This window comes from Pygoscelis adeliae, unplaced genomic scaffold (assembly GCF_000699105.1).
Source record: "Pygoscelis adeliae isolate BGI_AS28 unplaced genomic scaffold, ASM69910v1 Scaffold308, whole genome shotgun sequence".
In the NCBI taxonomy this organism is placed as follows: domain Eukaryota; kingdom Metazoa; phylum Chordata; class Aves; order Sphenisciformes; family Spheniscidae; genus Pygoscelis; species Pygoscelis adeliae.
The window spans coordinates 986,109-1,004,734 of record NW_008825306.1 but is presented as its reverse complement, the minus strand read 5'-3'; the positions used below and the strand labels follow the sequence as shown (position 1 = coordinate 1,004,734).

General features: G+C 36.1%; 1 protein-coding gene across 1 annotated transcript in view; it reads left to right on the top strand.

Moving 5' to 3' along the window:
• UBR2 (ubiquitin protein ligase E3 component n-recognin 2) overlaps positions 1-18,626 on the top strand; it is a 55,856-nt gene that overhangs the window by 4,684 nt on the left and 32,546 nt on the right. The window contains exons 3-13 of the mRNA XM_009330162.1: positions 1,187-1,300; positions 4,199-4,326; positions 5,351-5,489; positions 7,190-7,252; positions 8,496-8,616; positions 11,166-11,273; positions 12,939-13,027; positions 13,703-13,801; positions 16,338-16,501; positions 16,591-16,690; positions 17,752-17,880. Coding sequence (XP_009328437.1) covers positions 1,187-1,300; positions 4,199-4,326; positions 5,351-5,489; positions 7,190-7,252; positions 8,496-8,616; positions 11,166-11,273; positions 12,939-13,027; positions 13,703-13,801; positions 16,338-16,501; positions 16,591-16,690; positions 17,752-17,880 — 1,254 coding nt within the window. The remainder of the gene's footprint in view (positions 1-1,186; positions 1,301-4,198; positions 4,327-5,350; positions 5,490-7,189; positions 7,253-8,495; positions 8,617-11,165; positions 11,274-12,938; positions 13,028-13,702; positions 13,802-16,337; positions 16,502-16,590; positions 16,691-17,751; positions 17,881-18,626) is intronic.

Here is an 18,626-nt window from a genome sequence, read left to right as displayed (position 1 = left end):
AGCAGGCTGCCCAGGGAAGTGGTGGAGTCACCATCCCTGGACGTATTTAAAAGACGTGTAGACGTGGCACTTAGGGACATGGTTTAGTGGTGGACTTGGCAGTGATAGGTTAACGGTTGGACTCGATGATCTTAAAGGTCTTTTCCAACATAAATGATTCTATGATTAGTTAAAAAAATACTACAAACAAACAAACCCAAGAAGGCCTTGGTGTGTTTTTAAACTAAGAAGCTAAGTGAAAACTACCGGTGCAGCCTTTCTGTAAATCTGTTTTTGACAATACTGCACTGCTGTTAATGTAAATTTGATCACTGCATGGTTACGTTGAGCACTAGGATTTAGGAAGAAAAAAACAAACACAAGTTGCTTCAAGAAACCTGACTCAATTTGCTGATATCAGCATATTTCTTGTATGTAGGTTTTTAGTTTGCAAGCTTAGTGAATTAACAAGTCTAGGTGACATCCAAAAATGTAAGCAAATGTTGTTTCAAATGTCCATCCAATTTTGTTGATACTGTAGGATGTACCTGTATGTACAGAATGTACCTGTATGCCAAAAATGAAAGAAGAATTCTATGAATCGGTTAATAGTTGTGGTTCAAAAAGAGTATTATTACACTTACTAATTTGAGGTGATCTTGGCTTTAAAATCCATTTTATTAAAACAGGGTAAATATACAGTTTTCAGATACTTTTTTCTATGCTTACTAAGACTTATGTGGACAGTGTGTAAGTTTTGTCTGTAAACTGTTACTGTGAACAGCACATCTTTTACTCACTGTGTAATAGTGCTATATGAAACGATTTAGCTTTGTTCAGATTAAAAATGTGAGAATCTGAAATAGTACAGATGGCATTGCAAGTAATAGATTCAGAAAAACTAAAAACCAGAAAAAACCCACAGCCTTCAGGTGGGGCAGAATGGGGGTCTTTGAAGCTTCTGTTGGTGGTTGTTGTTGTTTGTTTTTTAAATTTTCTTTTAGCATAGGCAGACTGATGAAGTAGATAAACTTTCAGCCATCATAGAAACAGGCATGGTTTTGCTATGCTTTTTAACAGGGTATCAGCTCAAGCCATCGGGTGTTGTGGTCATGCTTTTGTAGTTTATCTGTGACTACTCATTTCTTAATGTGCATGTATGTATATGCATATTCACATGAACTGTTTTGTTTTTAAATAATTTTAGATGACAACATCAGGTGGAGGAGGTTTCTGTGACTGTGGTGATACAGAAGCTTGGAAAGAAGGTCCTTACTGTCAAAAGCATGAACTTAACACTTCAGAGACTGCAGAAGAAGAGGTAATAACAGTTGAGGAGGCATGTTTCAAAACATTGTTAACTGTCTATATATGTGTGTGTATATATATAACTCATTCATACGAGGTTATTTTTAGTCTTGTATACCATGCATGAGAGATGGGGAGGAAATGTAATAGTAATATTTGAACCACACTATGTGTTAGACAAAATTAATATCTTGTCTAACTTAAGGAGTTTAGAATGACATTTTCTACTTGAAGGCTTTATTTTGTATGTTCTTGGTCACCTCTGCAGCTTTAGTTCTGTTGCTTTGTTTTTCTGTCTTATTCTGAAAGGTGAAGGGAGTCTGCTACATGTAAAAAAAAAAAAAAAAAACCAAAAACCAAACAACCCCCCCCCAAAACCAAACATGTATGTAATCGTGTGCATGAAGAAGCCAAATTAATCTGTCTGTGCAACATATGTTCCAATTCTTACCAAAGTAAAGTGCACAGATTTTTTAAATCAAAATAACTTGCTGTTACAGGAAAGCTGTAATGGAGATATAAGATAGAGGACTATAAAAGCTTGTTTGGTATGGAGAAGGTAAATAGAGAACATACCTTCACCATGTCTCATAGCATAACAACTTGGACTTATTAAATGCAAAAAGACATGCTACTTCTTACAGCATGAACTCAAGCTGTTGGACTAACTGTTATGAAACGCCATTGTTACAAGTTTACATGTGTTCAAAAGGAAATTTAAACATGTTTGTGGAGGGAAAAAATGATCAATGGCCATTTAAAAATTGCAGATACCATCTTTGGTGTGGGAAGTATTAGTGTCTTAAGTTACTGGAGACCAGAGGAGCATTCTGTCCTTTTCTTATACTCTTCCCTTACTATCTGTTATTACATCTCAGGAATGCGGGTGGCTAGTTGGGCTTCTGGTTTAGCCACTCATGTCTGTTCTTATGTAATATAATTCCTGTGAGATTTTTTTGAAGGGAAAATATCAGCCAAATTTTTGTAGTAATTTTGCTGATCTGATGGTTGAAGTGAAGCAACTGTAACTGTATTTGCAGTGACAGTGGTCTTTCTAAAATCTACTATCACTATCTCAACCCTAAGACTCTAGCGCGGCTGCATGGACTCCCCACTTGATCTACATGCCAGTTTACATTAGTGGGCAGCCTTAGAAAACTTGTTCTGAAATCTTGGGAGGACTGCTACTTCTATGTCCAAAGATACTCACACAGTGAGTGTGAGTGACAGAAAAATTAAGGTACTAGGCAGGCTTTGTGTTTCTTCCCCGTGAGTGATGGGGATTGAGATCTCTTACGTTACGCAATGTTGTGTTTGAGGTAGATCCAGGATCATTTGTTGAGCATTATCAGAGCCTGTTTTCTGCCTTGCCCAGATACATGTCTTTGTTGAAAGTGCTGGGAACGGAGGCAGTGCTGCTGCTGCTTAAGATTTGCCTTTGCTTTTGGTGACTAATAGTTTTCCATACCCTAGATAAGTTTTAAATGAAACAAAAAAAGAGAAATGGCAGTTATTAACACTTCTGTAAAGCTTCCAAATACTCCAAAAGAATCTTGGGGTGGGTAGGTGAATAAACTTTACTAGTACAGGTGAATTGGTGACTGTCAAGGGCCTCCTGTAGATAATGCAGGCTTGAGTTCTGAAAAGATTGTGGCCATTTTTATACAACATAAACTGCAGTGAAACACAGAATTTGGTATTAGGTAATCCTAAAACAGAAATTGGGCTACTGTTAAATATTTTAATTGGCTAACAGTTACACATACTTCAAAATATCAAATGATGAATTGAGTCAGTGACCCAATGTATAGTACATGTCCAGGTGACCTACAGGGCATGCAATGTTCCTTTGCAGCTTTGTAGAAGAGGGACTAGTTGTTCTGAACATCAAAAATTTGAAATAGTAGAAGAAGAATCCTTTCAGAGAAGAGGTTTTTAATGTTTTCTATTCACAGACAAATCCCTTGAAATGGGTTGGAAGGAAATGGCAGTGGTACTTGTACTACCTGATTCAGAGTTGGCAGTGATTCTCGTTTGCTGCTCCAAAAAGTAGTCCCTTTGACTTTGCAGACTGAGGGAGCACTCCTCTTCTTCCCCCTCCTCGTTTCAGTTCCCCCACCTGCAGCAGCAGTCATTCTGCTCTGGGAGAGAGGAGGATGAGTTTATAGTGGCTGCTGCAGATGTCAAATGGAAGGCACCCTTGCGAGTGCAGAGTGGGCACAAGTGGGTGCACGGTCCACATATGAAAGGGGAACAGCTGTCTGTGAATGAGACTGAGACATGGGCAGATCATTATGAAATACCTAGTTACAATTAAGCATTTAATTATTTATATGCCACAGCATGTAAGAGACGTCCATCATAAATCATGATCCCATTGTGCTGGATGTTGTGTAAGCTTGGATAGATAAGACTTCTGCCTCTTAATGCGTGCTACATATAAAACAAGACAATAGATGCATAGTTGTTTGTATTCTGCAGTTTACTAATATTGGTAAGTGGAACAAAAGATACGGTGATTTCAAATTATGTTTTTGAAGGCATTGCAGAAAAAGCAGATTTTAATATGGTTGAGGTTAAAAGTTGTTCAGAAGAACTATCTTAGAAGGTGTGCAGAAGTGGGAACGATGGAAGTGAAAATGGAGAAGTGTGTGAAAATTTAAGTGGGTGATCAGAGGCAAGTTAACATTTAGGTATTGAATGTTAGATCACTGGTTTGGTGATTGTCAGTGAAGAACTGGAAGAAGAAAACAAGATGATTATTGACTCTGTTCCTTTCAAATGTAAAGTTATTTAAAGAAAGACATCATTAAAGATACTTACATCATCTTTCACAGAGGGGTGCAAATTTGATAATTTCTGTTTTGAATGTCATTTAGTTTCTCAATTGCTATTTATATTTATTTTCCAGGATCCTCTTGTGCAGTTACCAGAAGATATGGTAGCAAGAGCTTATAATATTTTTGCCATCACATTTAAATATGCAGTAGATATATTAACATGGGAAAAGGAAAATGAATTGCCTGGCCTAGAAATGATGTAAGTATAGTGACTTATGCCTTTCAAAGGCTTGCCGATATTTACAATAGAAAATGCAAATTCTGATTTTAAGTATATTTTCTGCCTTTCCTAATATTGTCAGGAATATTTTGCAGACAATGGACTAAAATAATTTTAATAGATTTGTTTTTCTCATATTTTTTACTTTTGTGGTTATACAGCCCATTTCTCTCCATAGCGATGATGAAACAATGTCTTTGTGATACCTTCATTTTCTTAATATTGAAAACGAAGTATTAGTAAAATACAATACCCTAAAACAAGTGGTGGGTTAATTTCTTATGATCAAAGTTACTGAAATTCTGATGGCAAAAGTATTTTGTACTTTTGGTGATCCACCTATTACAAATTTTGAAGCATTACAGAATATATAAGTGTATTGTAGCATCATAGTTATCATGGATTCATTTGTGACATCTTGTTAGTAACTTCTTTTACTTTGTGTTGTGTGAATAAGAATGTTGTATAAAGAAATGATGCGAATCAAAAGATTGTACTGAATCTATGTAAGTTTAATAAGTTGTGGTTTTGAGGATTGTGGAGTTTGGGCTTTTTAAGAGACTGCCAAGTTTTTGTTGTCTAATAGACCTTTATGCAGTATTGGGGAAACAGGTGTGGCAAAATAATGCCAAGACCAGTGAAATCTCTCAAGAAGCTATGGGGGAATGTATTGAGCACAGCTGCAATGGAAGGAAATGTGTTTTCCTTAGTAGGAAACTATCAATTCATAATCAACAAATGTTCAAAAATAATACTCAGACTTAAATATTGTCTTAAGATTTTGCTCATTTTGGACTTAATTCTGCAGGAAAGATGCACATTCCTGTAGAGGTTAGGGGTGGTCAGTCCTTCTCAAATAAATTGTTGAGATATGTTCCAGTACAGCAAAGGAAGCCCAGTCTTGGGTTGTCTGCTTGGTGGAAAGCTTTGTTAAACTAGAAGTTAATTTTTTTTTTTAAATTATATTACTTTGAATTATATAAATTCAATCCTTGCTTTGAAGTGAGAAGAGTGACACTTACTACTGCATGCTGTTTAATGATGAAGTCCATACCTATGAACAAGTTATTTATACTCTTCAGAAGGCTGTCAACTGCACGCAGAAGGAAGCTATTGGTTTTGCAACAACAGTAGATAGAGATGTAAGTAAATTAATTGCTAGGACTTTTAATTATACTTGCCCTAATATTTATTCTATATGACTACACTTACTTCAGTTTGTTTTCCCATAGTGTTGTTAATGTGATTGAGCCCTGTGTGTCAGGCCACCCTAAAACGTCTTAACTCATTGGCCAATCCAAACCAGCCCTAATATTGAATATATGTTTCAGTGTAACTGTATTCCAGTAAGTCTTGTGGGTGTAGATAGCAGGGTGTCTCTCACTCCTCTGTCAAGGACAGGCAGCAGCTTTAGTTCATCCCTTACTGTACACCAGGGAGCTGATATTGAAAGAGCCCCCATATGTGCTCCAAGCATGGGAAATGCTTCCCAGAGTAACACCAGTCAACTGTGAGGGATAAAATCCATAATTGGCTGCTTTTGTTCCGGTGCTCATGGAACTACTTGTGTTTTTGTTTTTTTTAATTTAGTTTTCTTTTTCATAATTGTCAGATGATAATGGCAGGAAGAGGTAAAGCATTTCATACAGCATTTAGAAAGAACAATGAGTTCAGAATCACTACATGCTGAATATAATTTTAACTAGTATGTTGGTCTCAGAAGCACTCTGCAGCTGTGTGTGTATTCTGGCCTGTGTGCATTTTTTAAGAAGGGGAAACTTTCTGGGGACAACTGCATCTTGTTATTTGTGCCGTGAGCCTGTAAGCAGTTGCTGTGAAAATGAGTGTCCTTTTATGTTGTTTTGTTGGCTCCTGCCTTTTTTTTTTGGGGGGGTGGCATGCAGAGGGGAAGTCTCTTCCAAAATGGCAATGAGAGTATCGTTTTGGGTTGTTAAAGTACTTCAAGAAGGTCAGTGGAAAAGGAAATATAACCACTTTAGATTACTTAACACTGAACTAGATTTTGTTTTTGTATTATCACTACTGTATTTTTGTGATATCAGTAACCAAAAGATTCCCATCTGATCCCTGAATGTGTGCTGACTTGAGCACGTGCTGTGTATTGTAGGATGCACTTTGGAGATTTTTCCCTACTGTTGATCCCTGTCCTACTTCTAAGTAGATACATGAATGCATATATACATGTGCACGTGTGTATGTATGTAAGAGAAATGAGAAGGTTATGCCTGAAACAATGATTTGGCATCAGACCAGATCTAAAAGCTCAGTAATCTGTTCTGTCTATAATACACTAGAAATTGAATCGACTATCTATTTTAATGTATGTATTAACAGTATAGAAAGACTCATACAATATGGAAACCTTCCGGTTTTGAAATAAACCAAGTGCTTTAGTTGTATGCTTAAAAGACCAATTAGCTTTCATATCTACTTTTTAAAAGGCACTGAAATGTCTGAAATATCTTTTAAATTCTAGCAAAACTAATGATTGATGCATGAGTACTAAAGATAGTTTTCGGTATTTTAAATAAATGAAGTGTGATGGTTACATCTTAAAAACAATATTATACACAGACAATTTAGTATAACAGGTAACTGCATATATGGTATAATTTTATTTTCTTTTAAAAAGTACAGGGTGCATTTTGGGAATTCAAATATGTAACTATATACAGTAATTTAAAAAATGAAAATAGCATGAAAGCAAGGGTGGTTAACGTGCATCTGAAACTTCTACTGTATCTTTTATACTAATGTAAAACAGTATTTGAACTTCTTGTTTAGAAGCTGGTGGTAATGTTACTTCTTTACAAATTTAAAGGGACGTAGGTCTGTTCGATATGGAGACTTTCAGTACTGCGATCAAGCAAAATCGGTAATAGTGGTAAGTAATATTACCTACTTATTTGCCTCATCTTAAGCAAAAAGAGGCTTTGCTACACAGTTTTGGGATATTGTTACTGTAATGACTCTATATTTTAATAATACAGAGTGTTGGAGGTACTATTTACAATACGCACAGTAGAGGTATCAAAATACAGGTTTATGCTCCGTTTTTCTTTTTGTTTTTTTCTACTATGGTCTACCTTGCACCCAAAATTATTTCCTAAAAATAAGTTCCCAGACAACTTTTCTCTTCAGAAAACTTGATCAGGAACTTCAGATGTAATCTTTTAGAATTGCATGTCAGTTCAGATCAGTGAAGTTAAACTCTTAGTTTTTCTCCTATAGTATGAAGTTATTTGCCTCTTTCACAGCCACAACTGTCAAAATTGTTACTGACTGAATCCAAGCGTGAAACTACAAATACACTTTCATTTTGTGTGTGTGTATTTATATATGTGTATATATATTCATAAGATCTATATATTACAGGGTTCTTCCATGTAAGAACATGGGAATAATATTATTTTATTTATTTTTTCTTTAACTGCTGCAGTGCAGTACTTAATCATATGAAATAAATAGTTTGTGTATAATACTGCTACCACTGAAAAAAAATTCTGCAGCTAGAGTTACTGGCCTTAAACTGTTTAAGGTATTTTGAAAACATTAACATATCTTTAAAGATAAAGTTATGCAATATTTTTAACTTGCCACCTATGCAGTCAAAGAACAAATGGCTTTTGTATGTAATGTCTAACTATTAAGGTTACTAACACAGAGATGAGGGGAAATACTCTTTCTTGTTTTAACTCTGTGTGTTTAATTTGTATTATTGAAAATAGCCCGTGGGCAATAATTTTTTTCCCGTAGTGGGCTGCTGTGTGACTTGCGTGTCATAGTCTGAGGAACAAATACGCATGGCTGTCTTAGGTTGTGCGTGGGACTGCTTATCAGTAAAATGCAGCAGATCAGTGTGTACATTGATAAGAGGCCAAGAGTGGAAAATGGATTGGCCTAAATATGTTGATATTGCATAATAAAGCCTTTCAAATATTAATAGGGTAAACAAAGTTCAGACTTTTTTGGGTTTGTTTCTTCCCTATGTAGGTGTTAGTAATTAAAATATGTATTAGTATTATAAATTACTGAAAGCAGTCATAGGAATGGTGTGTTTCTGTGCAGAAGTATATGCTAGTCCTCACTTAAATATGCATTACCTCCTCCTTCCTTTTCTTTTTAAGAGAAATACCAGTCGTCAGACAAAGCCATTGAAAGTACAAGTTATGCATTCATCTATTGTTGCCCATCAGAGCTTTGGTCTGAAGCTCCTAACTTGGCTTGGCAGTGTTATTGGATATTCAGGTGGGCAAACTTGAACTTTTTTGAGATAAGTTAGAGAATATTTGTGAGGCAAGCTGAATGCCTGAAGCAATGTTGTCTACTTATTTCAGATATGTAATACATAAGGCAAAGCTATTAATAACTTGTCACACTTCATTCTGTTTTCTCTTATTGGAGTGCTGTTCTAACTTCCATATGAAAGTGCTACCAGTCTTACTTAGTCTTCTCAGATGCTATTTTCTGTTTAGTTGCTGTTGAACAGAAGCTGAGAATCGCTGTCAAATGCTGTATGCCAACAAGCTATTTTTCAGTCCCTAGTTCTTTTTAAATGAATACAGTAAGCTGAAAATAACCTGTCTGATTAGATAAAACAAAATTATTCAGAAGTAATTTGATGAATGATGATGAAAGTGATTGCTTCAGATTTTTTGCTAAGTAAAACAGAGAAAATGCAAGGATGTATGGAGGTTTTTGGGTAAGTATAGAAGCCAACAAAGTATTAATCAGGTATTTAGAAAGAGGTTTCTTCAAAGGAATCAAGATGCGTGGTATCATTTTTATGGGAAGGCTCTGTGTTTGTTTTGGCTTGGTTCCTCCTTTGTCCTGATGAATCATAAGGTTGTGAAGGTCTGGAGCATGAGGGGAAATAAAAGGAAAACGTGTCAAACTGCTGATATGTAGAAATATAGATACAGTCTCCAATGCACTATCGGTGTTCTATGCATCTGTAAATGTTAACAAGAACTATTAGCAAAGCACACTCAGCTATAATATTGCATATATGTTCTGCGTAGGTGCATGATTCTTTCAGAGATTGTATGTTTTATTAGACTGATAGTTGAAAAACTAGCCAAGATTTCAGGCACAGGATCTCTGTATCATGTTACCTTTTTGAAAGATAAGTAGTTTATGTTTGTGTAAGTTAATTTTTAAAGATACATAAATCAAACTTTTGAAAAGTTAAGGTAGCAGTTTGTTCAACTATTTGCCAGTGTTGCTGGCAAATAATACGTATTCATAGAAAGAAGAGACATGAAAATATTGAACATCTGAGATAAACTTTCCTGTCAGTGTAATGTGTAGGCAGGCACGGTCTTTCTCGTATTCTCTGAGCCCAGTTTTGTGCCATGTCATTTGTGCCAGGTACCGAAGTCACTAATTTTCAGCATAAATTACAGTTGCAAAAAAACAACTTCAGTATGTTAATGGAGTATCAAATTCCAGATGAAAGTGTTGAATTTATAGTTTGATTTGTGTGTGTGGTGCTTCTGAAATTCTGCAGAATTCACTTCATTAAATGCAGTGTCCTTTATGATTCAAAGGGCAAAAATAATGTCTGATGGTAAGCAGTATGCGTACATTTTGTCTGTCACCTACGTGCTCGTGCTCAACTACTTGAAATGCCTTATGCACCTTGGGATGCAGTCTTGCAATGTACTCCGGAGTCTGGTTTTGTGAAATGCACTTGATTTTTAACAAACACACCCAAACATCTAGATTCTGCTCAATGTTTTTAACAGCCTGTTACCCTTCATCTGCAATATGGGGTGATAGAATTGCACTGCTTAGGTGGTTACACTTAAATGTCCCTGACCAAAGGGAGATTGGCAGGTGGAGGGGTCTCCTGCTGTGCCACAAGGTTAGGTTGGATGATTGCTGTGAAATGAGTGTCAAACTCTTGTCGGTGAATAAAGGGAAAAACCTTGCTATGGAACTTTGTCACAGGCTTGACTACCATGTCCTTTCTAGCAAATGTCAGTTCTTCAGGAATAAGCATCTGTTTGCCATTTGTTGAACAATGCAGTAGTTTCCATTAATTTGTTACCCTTGAACTCCACCATGCAGCACACAGTATGGTGTACATGGCACTAAGCCGCTGCCAACTCTACCTAAGAAGCTGAGATGGCGAAGCGGCGTGCAGAAATAAGGGCTAATGCGTCTAAGTAATGTAGTTGTGTTAGTGAATATGCATTACCTGCAGTGCAAAGCTAAGTTGAACATTGTTAGGACGAGCATGTCTGTGTTGTGTTCTGTTGCAGACGCAGGCTTGTCGGCAAGCATATAATAACTTACATGTTCATATAATAACAACTATTAGTGCTTTCTATTAGAAAAAAATATGTAGAGAAGCTTTAAAATAATAGCAGCTAGTAAATGTAAATAAAAAACTCGGATATATGAGCCATTTCATATCTGGATTTTATATTTTCCTTTTGATAGGACTCTAAACAGGAAAAATACAACCTAGAAAATGAGCCTGCTGTATAATTATTTCTTATATTAGTAAGCCAGCAGCACTTTTAAGACAGCACATTTTTATTTGGTAACTTTGAAACAAATTGTGTTTGGCAATTTTCACAAGGTTCCTAATGTTCCCTGAGGTTAGTGTGAAACTTGCAAGGTATAAAATATTTGTGTTTCTGTCAGCAAAATATGAGCAGTGTTACTCAGTTATCAAGGAAAAGAGGGCCCTATGGCTTCTACTGTGTCTTATGAAAATTCCAGTATGTCAAAATAATGTACAAATTTGTGTTTAAGCTATAATTAACATATCATTTCTCTTCATTAAGATGGCCTTCGTCGAATATTGTGTCAAGTTGGTTTACAGGAGGGGCCAGATGGTGAAAATTCTTCTCTTGTGGATAAGCTGATGCTGTATGATTCTAAACTGTGGAAAGGTGAGTTTCCTCAAACTTCTGGAAAATACTAAACAATGCTATGCAGATAAGTTTTCCCTTTACTGTATCTGCTAATGTTTAATCATTTTTTACTGTGGTGTATTATAGATGGAATTGCCTGATTTGTGATAATCTGTCTCTTCATGATGCACTCCAGATATATTGAAGGCAAGAACATTTGGAGATGGGGTTGGTTTTAGATCTAATTTTTTAAAGTAGTCTGAAATTAAGGCTGACTTGAATACACGGATGACAGTGATAGTTAAGGGAAATTGAGTAAACAATAGAGTGATTTGGGGTTTGTCTGCTTTACAGGATCTCAGCATCTATATCATATCTACCAAAATGCTTCTTTTTAAGGGATAGGGCAGAGGTTTTCTGCTTTGACTTGTGTTTGTGTTCATGAAGAGTGTTCTGCGAACGTTCAGTGAAAACTACTGTTCTGTTACTTTAGAGCCCTTAAAATTTTAAAAGCCTGATTGGTATAATGAGGTTGGCTAGAAAGTTGTAATTTTGAGGAAGTGGAGATGGTTAATTTCTTTTCCATCATGGATTCTGTGTCTGATTTGATATCCTGAAAAGGCATGTAAGGCCAGGTGCAAGAAAGAGAAGCACAAAGAGAAGGCAAGAGAATGATGCAATATATCTGTCTTTTCCTTATTTAAACATGAATATAGTATTTTGAAGATTGCTACCCTCCCCCCAGTATCTTTTGTTGCTTTTCAGTTCTGAGGTACAGATATCCTAGAGAGTAGTAACATCTCTTTGTGGTCTGTCTTGGGAACTTCTTGGAGCACCAATAAAAGAAGGAAGAAGTAAGGTGGAAAGTGGATGTAGTATGGAGAAAATGATTCTTTTAGGTTTTGTTTATCTAATACCTTTATCTTGTGTGAAGGAATTCCTGTCACTCAGATTTTTTTTTTTGGACTGCAAATTTCGTGATCTAAAAGGTACTACTTTTGTGGACCATTACAATATTTTTAATACAGATTTTGTTAGGATAACGTCTTTCATGTAAGCAAGGAGTAACTTTTGCATTTCTATTTCAGCATCAGTATTTCTCTACTTTTTCATGTATTCCGTAGTTACTCTGCATTAAGGAAATAGTGTAATGGCTTTTGGCTTAAAAGTGACCTACAGAAATAATGGTACATAGGTGCATGTATTTCCAAACTACGTACAGTCAATTCTCATTTGTATTGATAATATTTTTCTGGGATGCTGCTCAGACAGACTAGAAATTCAGAGGTGGCTAAGCTGATCATTTTGCAGAGTTGTTCACAACTAACAATTTATTGCATTTCCCAGGACTTCTCATAATAGCATGCTGTTTATTACCCTGAGCTATCCGAATCCTCTGTTTATCCTGAGGAGGAATACAGTTCTGTTCTTGTTTGCCTGACTTGCCGTATATTTGAAGGTTTATGTTTCCATTCAACAGCTCAGTGTCATCTTATACAGGAGTAATAAATAATGCCACTTGAAGAATTTTGTTTTATGTATTCTTCTTCGTCCTTTGCTACCACCTGATAGACTTAATCAAAGCAGCTTCTGCTCTGACATGCACACTTACCTCATTCTGTAAAAGTTTACTTTTCTAAATGTTTTCATAATATGTTGATAGAAAATAGTGACATGCAATATTTCATTCATTTTTCTTGACAGGAGCTAGAAATGTGTATCACCAGTTATTCATGAGCAGTCTACTTATGGATTTGAAATACAAGAAACTTTTCGCTATCCGCTTTGCAAGAGTAAGTATCTTTCTTACAAAGAGCCATTAAATTCTTAAACTGTCTAGTGAAGAGAGTTTAGTTAGCATACAGTGCTTCAAATGAACTGTTACCCAGAATTTTTTTCCTTTTTTTTGGAAGTGAAAAGTTGAAATTAAATGCTGACTACCTGATTTCTGTCTTCAAAATATTAGCTATAATGGCATCTCATCTCCTGGGAAGAAAATGGGCTTTCCAGGCTCCCCAGAACTAAAGCAGTTCAGATGTTTTTGTCGTCACCGTCAACTGTGCAGGCTATCACTTAGGAGCTAATCGCTTCTCATTGTTGAGGTGTAAGCTATTACAGCACTACTCAGAAAGAGTGCTGAAATTCAGTTATGCTGATTAGTATTTCTGCAGTAACTCGTATTTGAAATGCTTTAAATCAGCACTACAAAATTCTGCTCACTCTGCTGAACACAAATAACTTTTTCAAGCAGAAAATAAAATATTAACCTTTGTTGTGAAAATGAGAGTGAGTAGATCTCACGTGTGAGCAGATTAAGTTGTCATGTTCTTTGCACAAAATATCTATATAATAATCTGTAAGAGCTACTCTTCCCTTTATCATGGCGTTAAAGTTTCCCAGAGCAGACGTTTAAATAAAAAAAAATCAGGTCAGTGTGGATTAGAGGTGAATTTCCCCTTGTTGTTTAGAATTACCGGCAGTTGCAGAGAGATTATATGGAGGATGATCACGAACGGGCAGTATCGGTGGCTGCTCTGTCTGTCCAACTCTTCACTGTACCTACTCTGGTGAGTAGTGCCTGTCTTTCTTTTAAAAACTGATAGTTGGCACTCCTTGCCTTTTTTTGCCTCCTTCTTAATAGAACTATGAGCGATTGCAGAGTGATTTTATGAAAGATGACCACGACAGAGAGTTCTCAATTGCTGACCTCTCGATACAGATATTCACAGTGCCTTCTCTTGTAAGTACTATAAGACCAAAAAAGGAAATCTTTATTTGTTAAAAGCAACTCGAGGTTCTTGAATCAGGACTGCAGATTTCTTTTAACATTACTGTGGAAATGCGTGGCACTGCTGCTGCACAGCAGTCAGACTGTTTACATACATTGCTATGGGTTTAGAAGGTAAAGCATTCAGCATTGCAAAGTTTGAGTCTGACTTCCCAGAGTGGGCTGGGTATTTTTGGCTTTTCTTTTTACATTTTTCTTTTACTTTTTTTAGAAAGGTACTTAAATGTTTATTTAGAGACACATGCATAACACTTAAATTCCTCATCATACTGAGCCACTGTTACTGTTTGTAGTAATCTACATTATGGTTTGCATATCACAGTTTCAGAGCATACCATTCTGGTGCAGTTTTATAAATGATCCACTTTACGTTAGTTTTCCAGTCAACACAAGTGCAAGCAAGAATCGTCTCATGATATTCCCTACTTCCTTTGGTACTTCTAGACTCAGACGATGCCTTCTTTCAGGTTTCCAGTTAATTTTTGTTACAGTGCTTCAGGGGCACTGTTCCTTCTCCCAGCTCACTAACTCTGCTGGTCTTTTACCAGTTTATGCTTGTTTGGGAAACGTCTTTTTTTGCTCCAGTCTCCAAATAAGTCTGTCTTTGCTTGCATTACAAACTAGACAAATTAAGCTTTGGAGCTGTATTGGAAATAAAAGTCTGATTTTCATAGCCAGAATTGTTTAGAAAATGAATGCTTCTGAATACTTCCAAATTTAATCAACTTAATTGAGCTCTAAAATTCAATAGTAGCATGGCAGTTATGATACTGAGCAAAGTTGTTTTTCAGTTTCCTAGGGCTGGATGTTATTCATGCAAATTCAACAGGACCTCAGGATTTTGTTTCCATGGTCCAGGGCAATATTGTCTTACCTCTTTTAATTTTGATGCTGTTAATAAGAATGTTGCCAGTATTCAGATTTACAGTTAGACTTAACCAACTAGTATTATTCAAATGGTTATGGTATTATTTTTTCCTTTGGCAGATGGGATGGTGGAATATGTGTATTAATACTTTTTTTTTTAAAAAAAGTGATTTCAAACATTTCCTTAGAGGAGAATAATTGGAGTGTCCCTTTTGCATGTTTTCTATTTCAAAAGCCTGCAAAAAAAGTAAAACAAATTGTTTTTAACTGTTTTATAGAAGTATGGAATAGACATGACATGAAAGTAATTATGATAAGCTCCTACCATATGAAATAAGAATTATTTTTTATGTATTTACAGCCATTTGGATTCATTCTTAACTGAATGAATAAGTTGAAGAATGTAAAACCACCCCACTGCCCCCCAGTAACATTTTCAAACTGATCTTAGTAATTTAAGAGTTTGAGCTCTCAAGTAATGGAGGTTGTTTGGTTTGAGGGAGGATGGGTGGTTGTGTTGATGGTGACTTTTTGGGGAAAAAATGTTAACCATTAGATTCTGCCCCCTTCCTGCAGCGGCATTTTAGAAACTGTATTTTGGAGTATCATTAGCAACTGTAGAACCCAGAAGCTCTAGTCAACAACCACAATGTCGCTGAGGTAGATCAGAGCAGCCAATCTTCTTGAATCTACCAGCCACGTAATAAAATCCTCATGGGATCCGAGAACGGCAAGACTCATCCCATTTACCTTGGAGAACCAACAGAATGGGGGAGTTCTGGAAGAGCTCACAAGTAGGAGATGGCAGTAACTTCTTAGTGCCCCCTGCTCTGTTGTGGGGTTGGGTTAGGTTAGGTTGGGTGTGGAAGACAATCTTTGTCGGACTTTGTGAAGCCTGTTGATTTGTTTGCTACAACACATGGATATATGCAATAGCCCTTAAGGGGAATCATAAGTCATTTCGTGTAATTTCCATGTGGAAACAGCACTGTACAGTTCCTTAGCAGTTCAGAAGAAGCGCTCTTCACCACAGTGCTTGACAGTTTGTAAACAGAAAGCAGAAGAGCTGTTACTCCCCTAAAGGGCTCATACTTAAATTATGAGAGGAGACAACACAAGCTTAAAGGGAGGTAGAAGTTAATTATAAGACACATAATAACATATGTCTTGTCATAATTATATAGGTTAGCAGGAGCCTAACCATAGTCAAACTTCTGTACAGAAGGCATCCGAAGAGAGAGATCTGGATTATGATAATTTCTGGCTAGATTACTTTTTTCTTCTGTGAATGTTTGGAAGATTGGCTTTCAGTATGTTCTTCTGTTTTAATTATTGATGTAACTATTTTGGATAAAAATTCACGTATTTTATAAACTTCATGGTGCAGTGTGAAACTCTTGTTAGCTGTGTCTGTTAATTACAGCAAATTTCAATGTACTTTGGCATAGGCTCGAATGCTAATAACGGAAGAAAATCTCATGACCACTATCATCAAAACTTTTATGGACCACTTAAGGCACCGTGACATCCAAGGCAGGTTTCAGTTTGAACGTTACACTGCTCTGCAGGCTTTCAAATTCAGGCGTGTTCAGAGCCTTATTTTGGATCTCAAGTAAGTATATTAACTATGTGCTGATTTGATCAATTGGGGAGGAAAAAAAAAATACAAAATTAACACTTGTATCTTTCTAATGTACCCAGGTATGTGTTGATAAGTAAGCCAACTGAGTGGTCAGATGACTTGAGGCACAAGTTCCTGGAGGGTTTTGATGCCTTCTTAGAATTACTCAAATGTATGCAGGTATGTAAATCTGTGAATTACAAAATTTGCACTGTGTTAAAGCAGGAAGTTAGCTATCATGATATAAAAATGGAGGATATTAATGTACTCTCCATTTTATAACTCCAGTACAGTATAACTTTTGGAGCCATCATGTTTTCCTGAAACATAACATCTCACCTAACTTTTTTTTAGTTTGTTGTAGAGGGCAGTAAAAAGGAAGAGTGTTCAAAAAGAAAAATGTCATTTTGGGCATATTTTGCAGCTATACAGGCAGACAAGACCCAATTAATTGTGTGAGCAAAATCTGGTCCATCTTAACCAACTTTCCCTCATAGCGAGAGCTCCAGTTACTACTTAAGTATCAGCAGAGTTGCTCCTTGTATTGAGGAATATATAATTCCTGACATATAAATAGACTCTCTGCTGTGAGGTTTTTTTTCCCCCCAGCCTTTTCATGCGCTATGTTACCTTAAGAGGAGTATTTTAAAAGCAGTGCAGCTTTTACAAGGGCAAATTGACTGTATGATCAGTAAGGTATAAGTAAGAATCACTCCCACTTTTCAGTACTTCAGTAGCATACCTTTCTCAGTACTTAGCTTTTGTTAGTCTGTTTATGGTAGTCTCTTGAATATATTGTAATCCTTAGATCATGCTGTTTTTTTTTCTTCTTGTGTCAAGAGCTGATTAGGTACTGTAGTACCCCATCTTTAGTTAGTACTTAAATGCATTTAATAGCACATCCCTAGAAAATACATTCAAAAAACAAATGTGTATGTAAGATTATGTATACAAACGTTATTGTACTGCTCATAATACTGAAATCTCTGCAGGTGTTAATAATAAATAGAGCTCATATCCAAAATGTTTCTTGTCCCAGTATTCTTCTCTTCCAATTCCTGTTTAATTTTCTTATTATTTCAATGTGTATAATTCCTTGTCAGATGGTCCCAAGCTGCTTTTTTCCTGTTGTAGCAACAATATATTTATAAGGACAGTAGCCACTGTCTCACACTTATGCTAATGTTGTCAATGTATTTCAGTGATATATTGTTGAAATGCATAATTCTTTTTGTTTCTAGGGTATGGATCCAATAACTCGTCAAGTAGGACAACACATAGAAATGGAACCAGAATGGGAAGCAGCATTTACATTGCAGATGAAATTAACACTTGTTATTTCAATGATGCAGGACTGGTGTGCTTTAGACGTAAGTTCCTTCTGAATTGTTTCTCCACGTGAAAGGGAAAAAAAACCAAATTACACAAATGTGTAACAATTGAGCAAGACACATAATTGCACCATAAGCCAAGATCATCTTCTCTGAGCAAGTGCAAATCTTTTCTGTATTTAAACACATCTTTTATGGCTTGAACTGACCAAGTCGTAAGAATGTGGTTAAGCCTTTCAAAAAATATTGCAGAGAGTTCTGTCACATCTCTGAAACTTGTGGTCATCACAACACTATCAGGTTGTAATTTTCAGAGAAGAGGAAATAGAGTAATAGGCCCCGGAACTACCAAATGCTGCCTGATTATAAATCAGGTTTCTATTCTATAAGTGTTTCAAGTTTTAGGAGTACAGAACTTCAGCATGGTAAAATATGGCCGTGGAACAAGTGATCCTAGAATATTTGAACATTCAAGCTGGCTTTAATCTGTCACTATTAGTTAATGTTCAGGTTTCACTAGCCTAGCATGATCATTGCTCAGAAAGTTCCCATAGTATGTTACAAAAAAAACCCCCAAACTAGTGGGTGTTTTTCTAATCAGATATACCTGTATGAGTTTCGCAATCTGTGTCCCCCTTAATTCAGCTCCTTTTGTTGGATTCCTTATCTTAATTTTGCAGGACACTTAATAAAAGTAAAAACACCAAACCCGTCAGACTTTTTTACGTTGGCTGTATTATTTTGCAGAGCTCTGGGTTTTTTCATAATCTCTGTAAACTGTGATC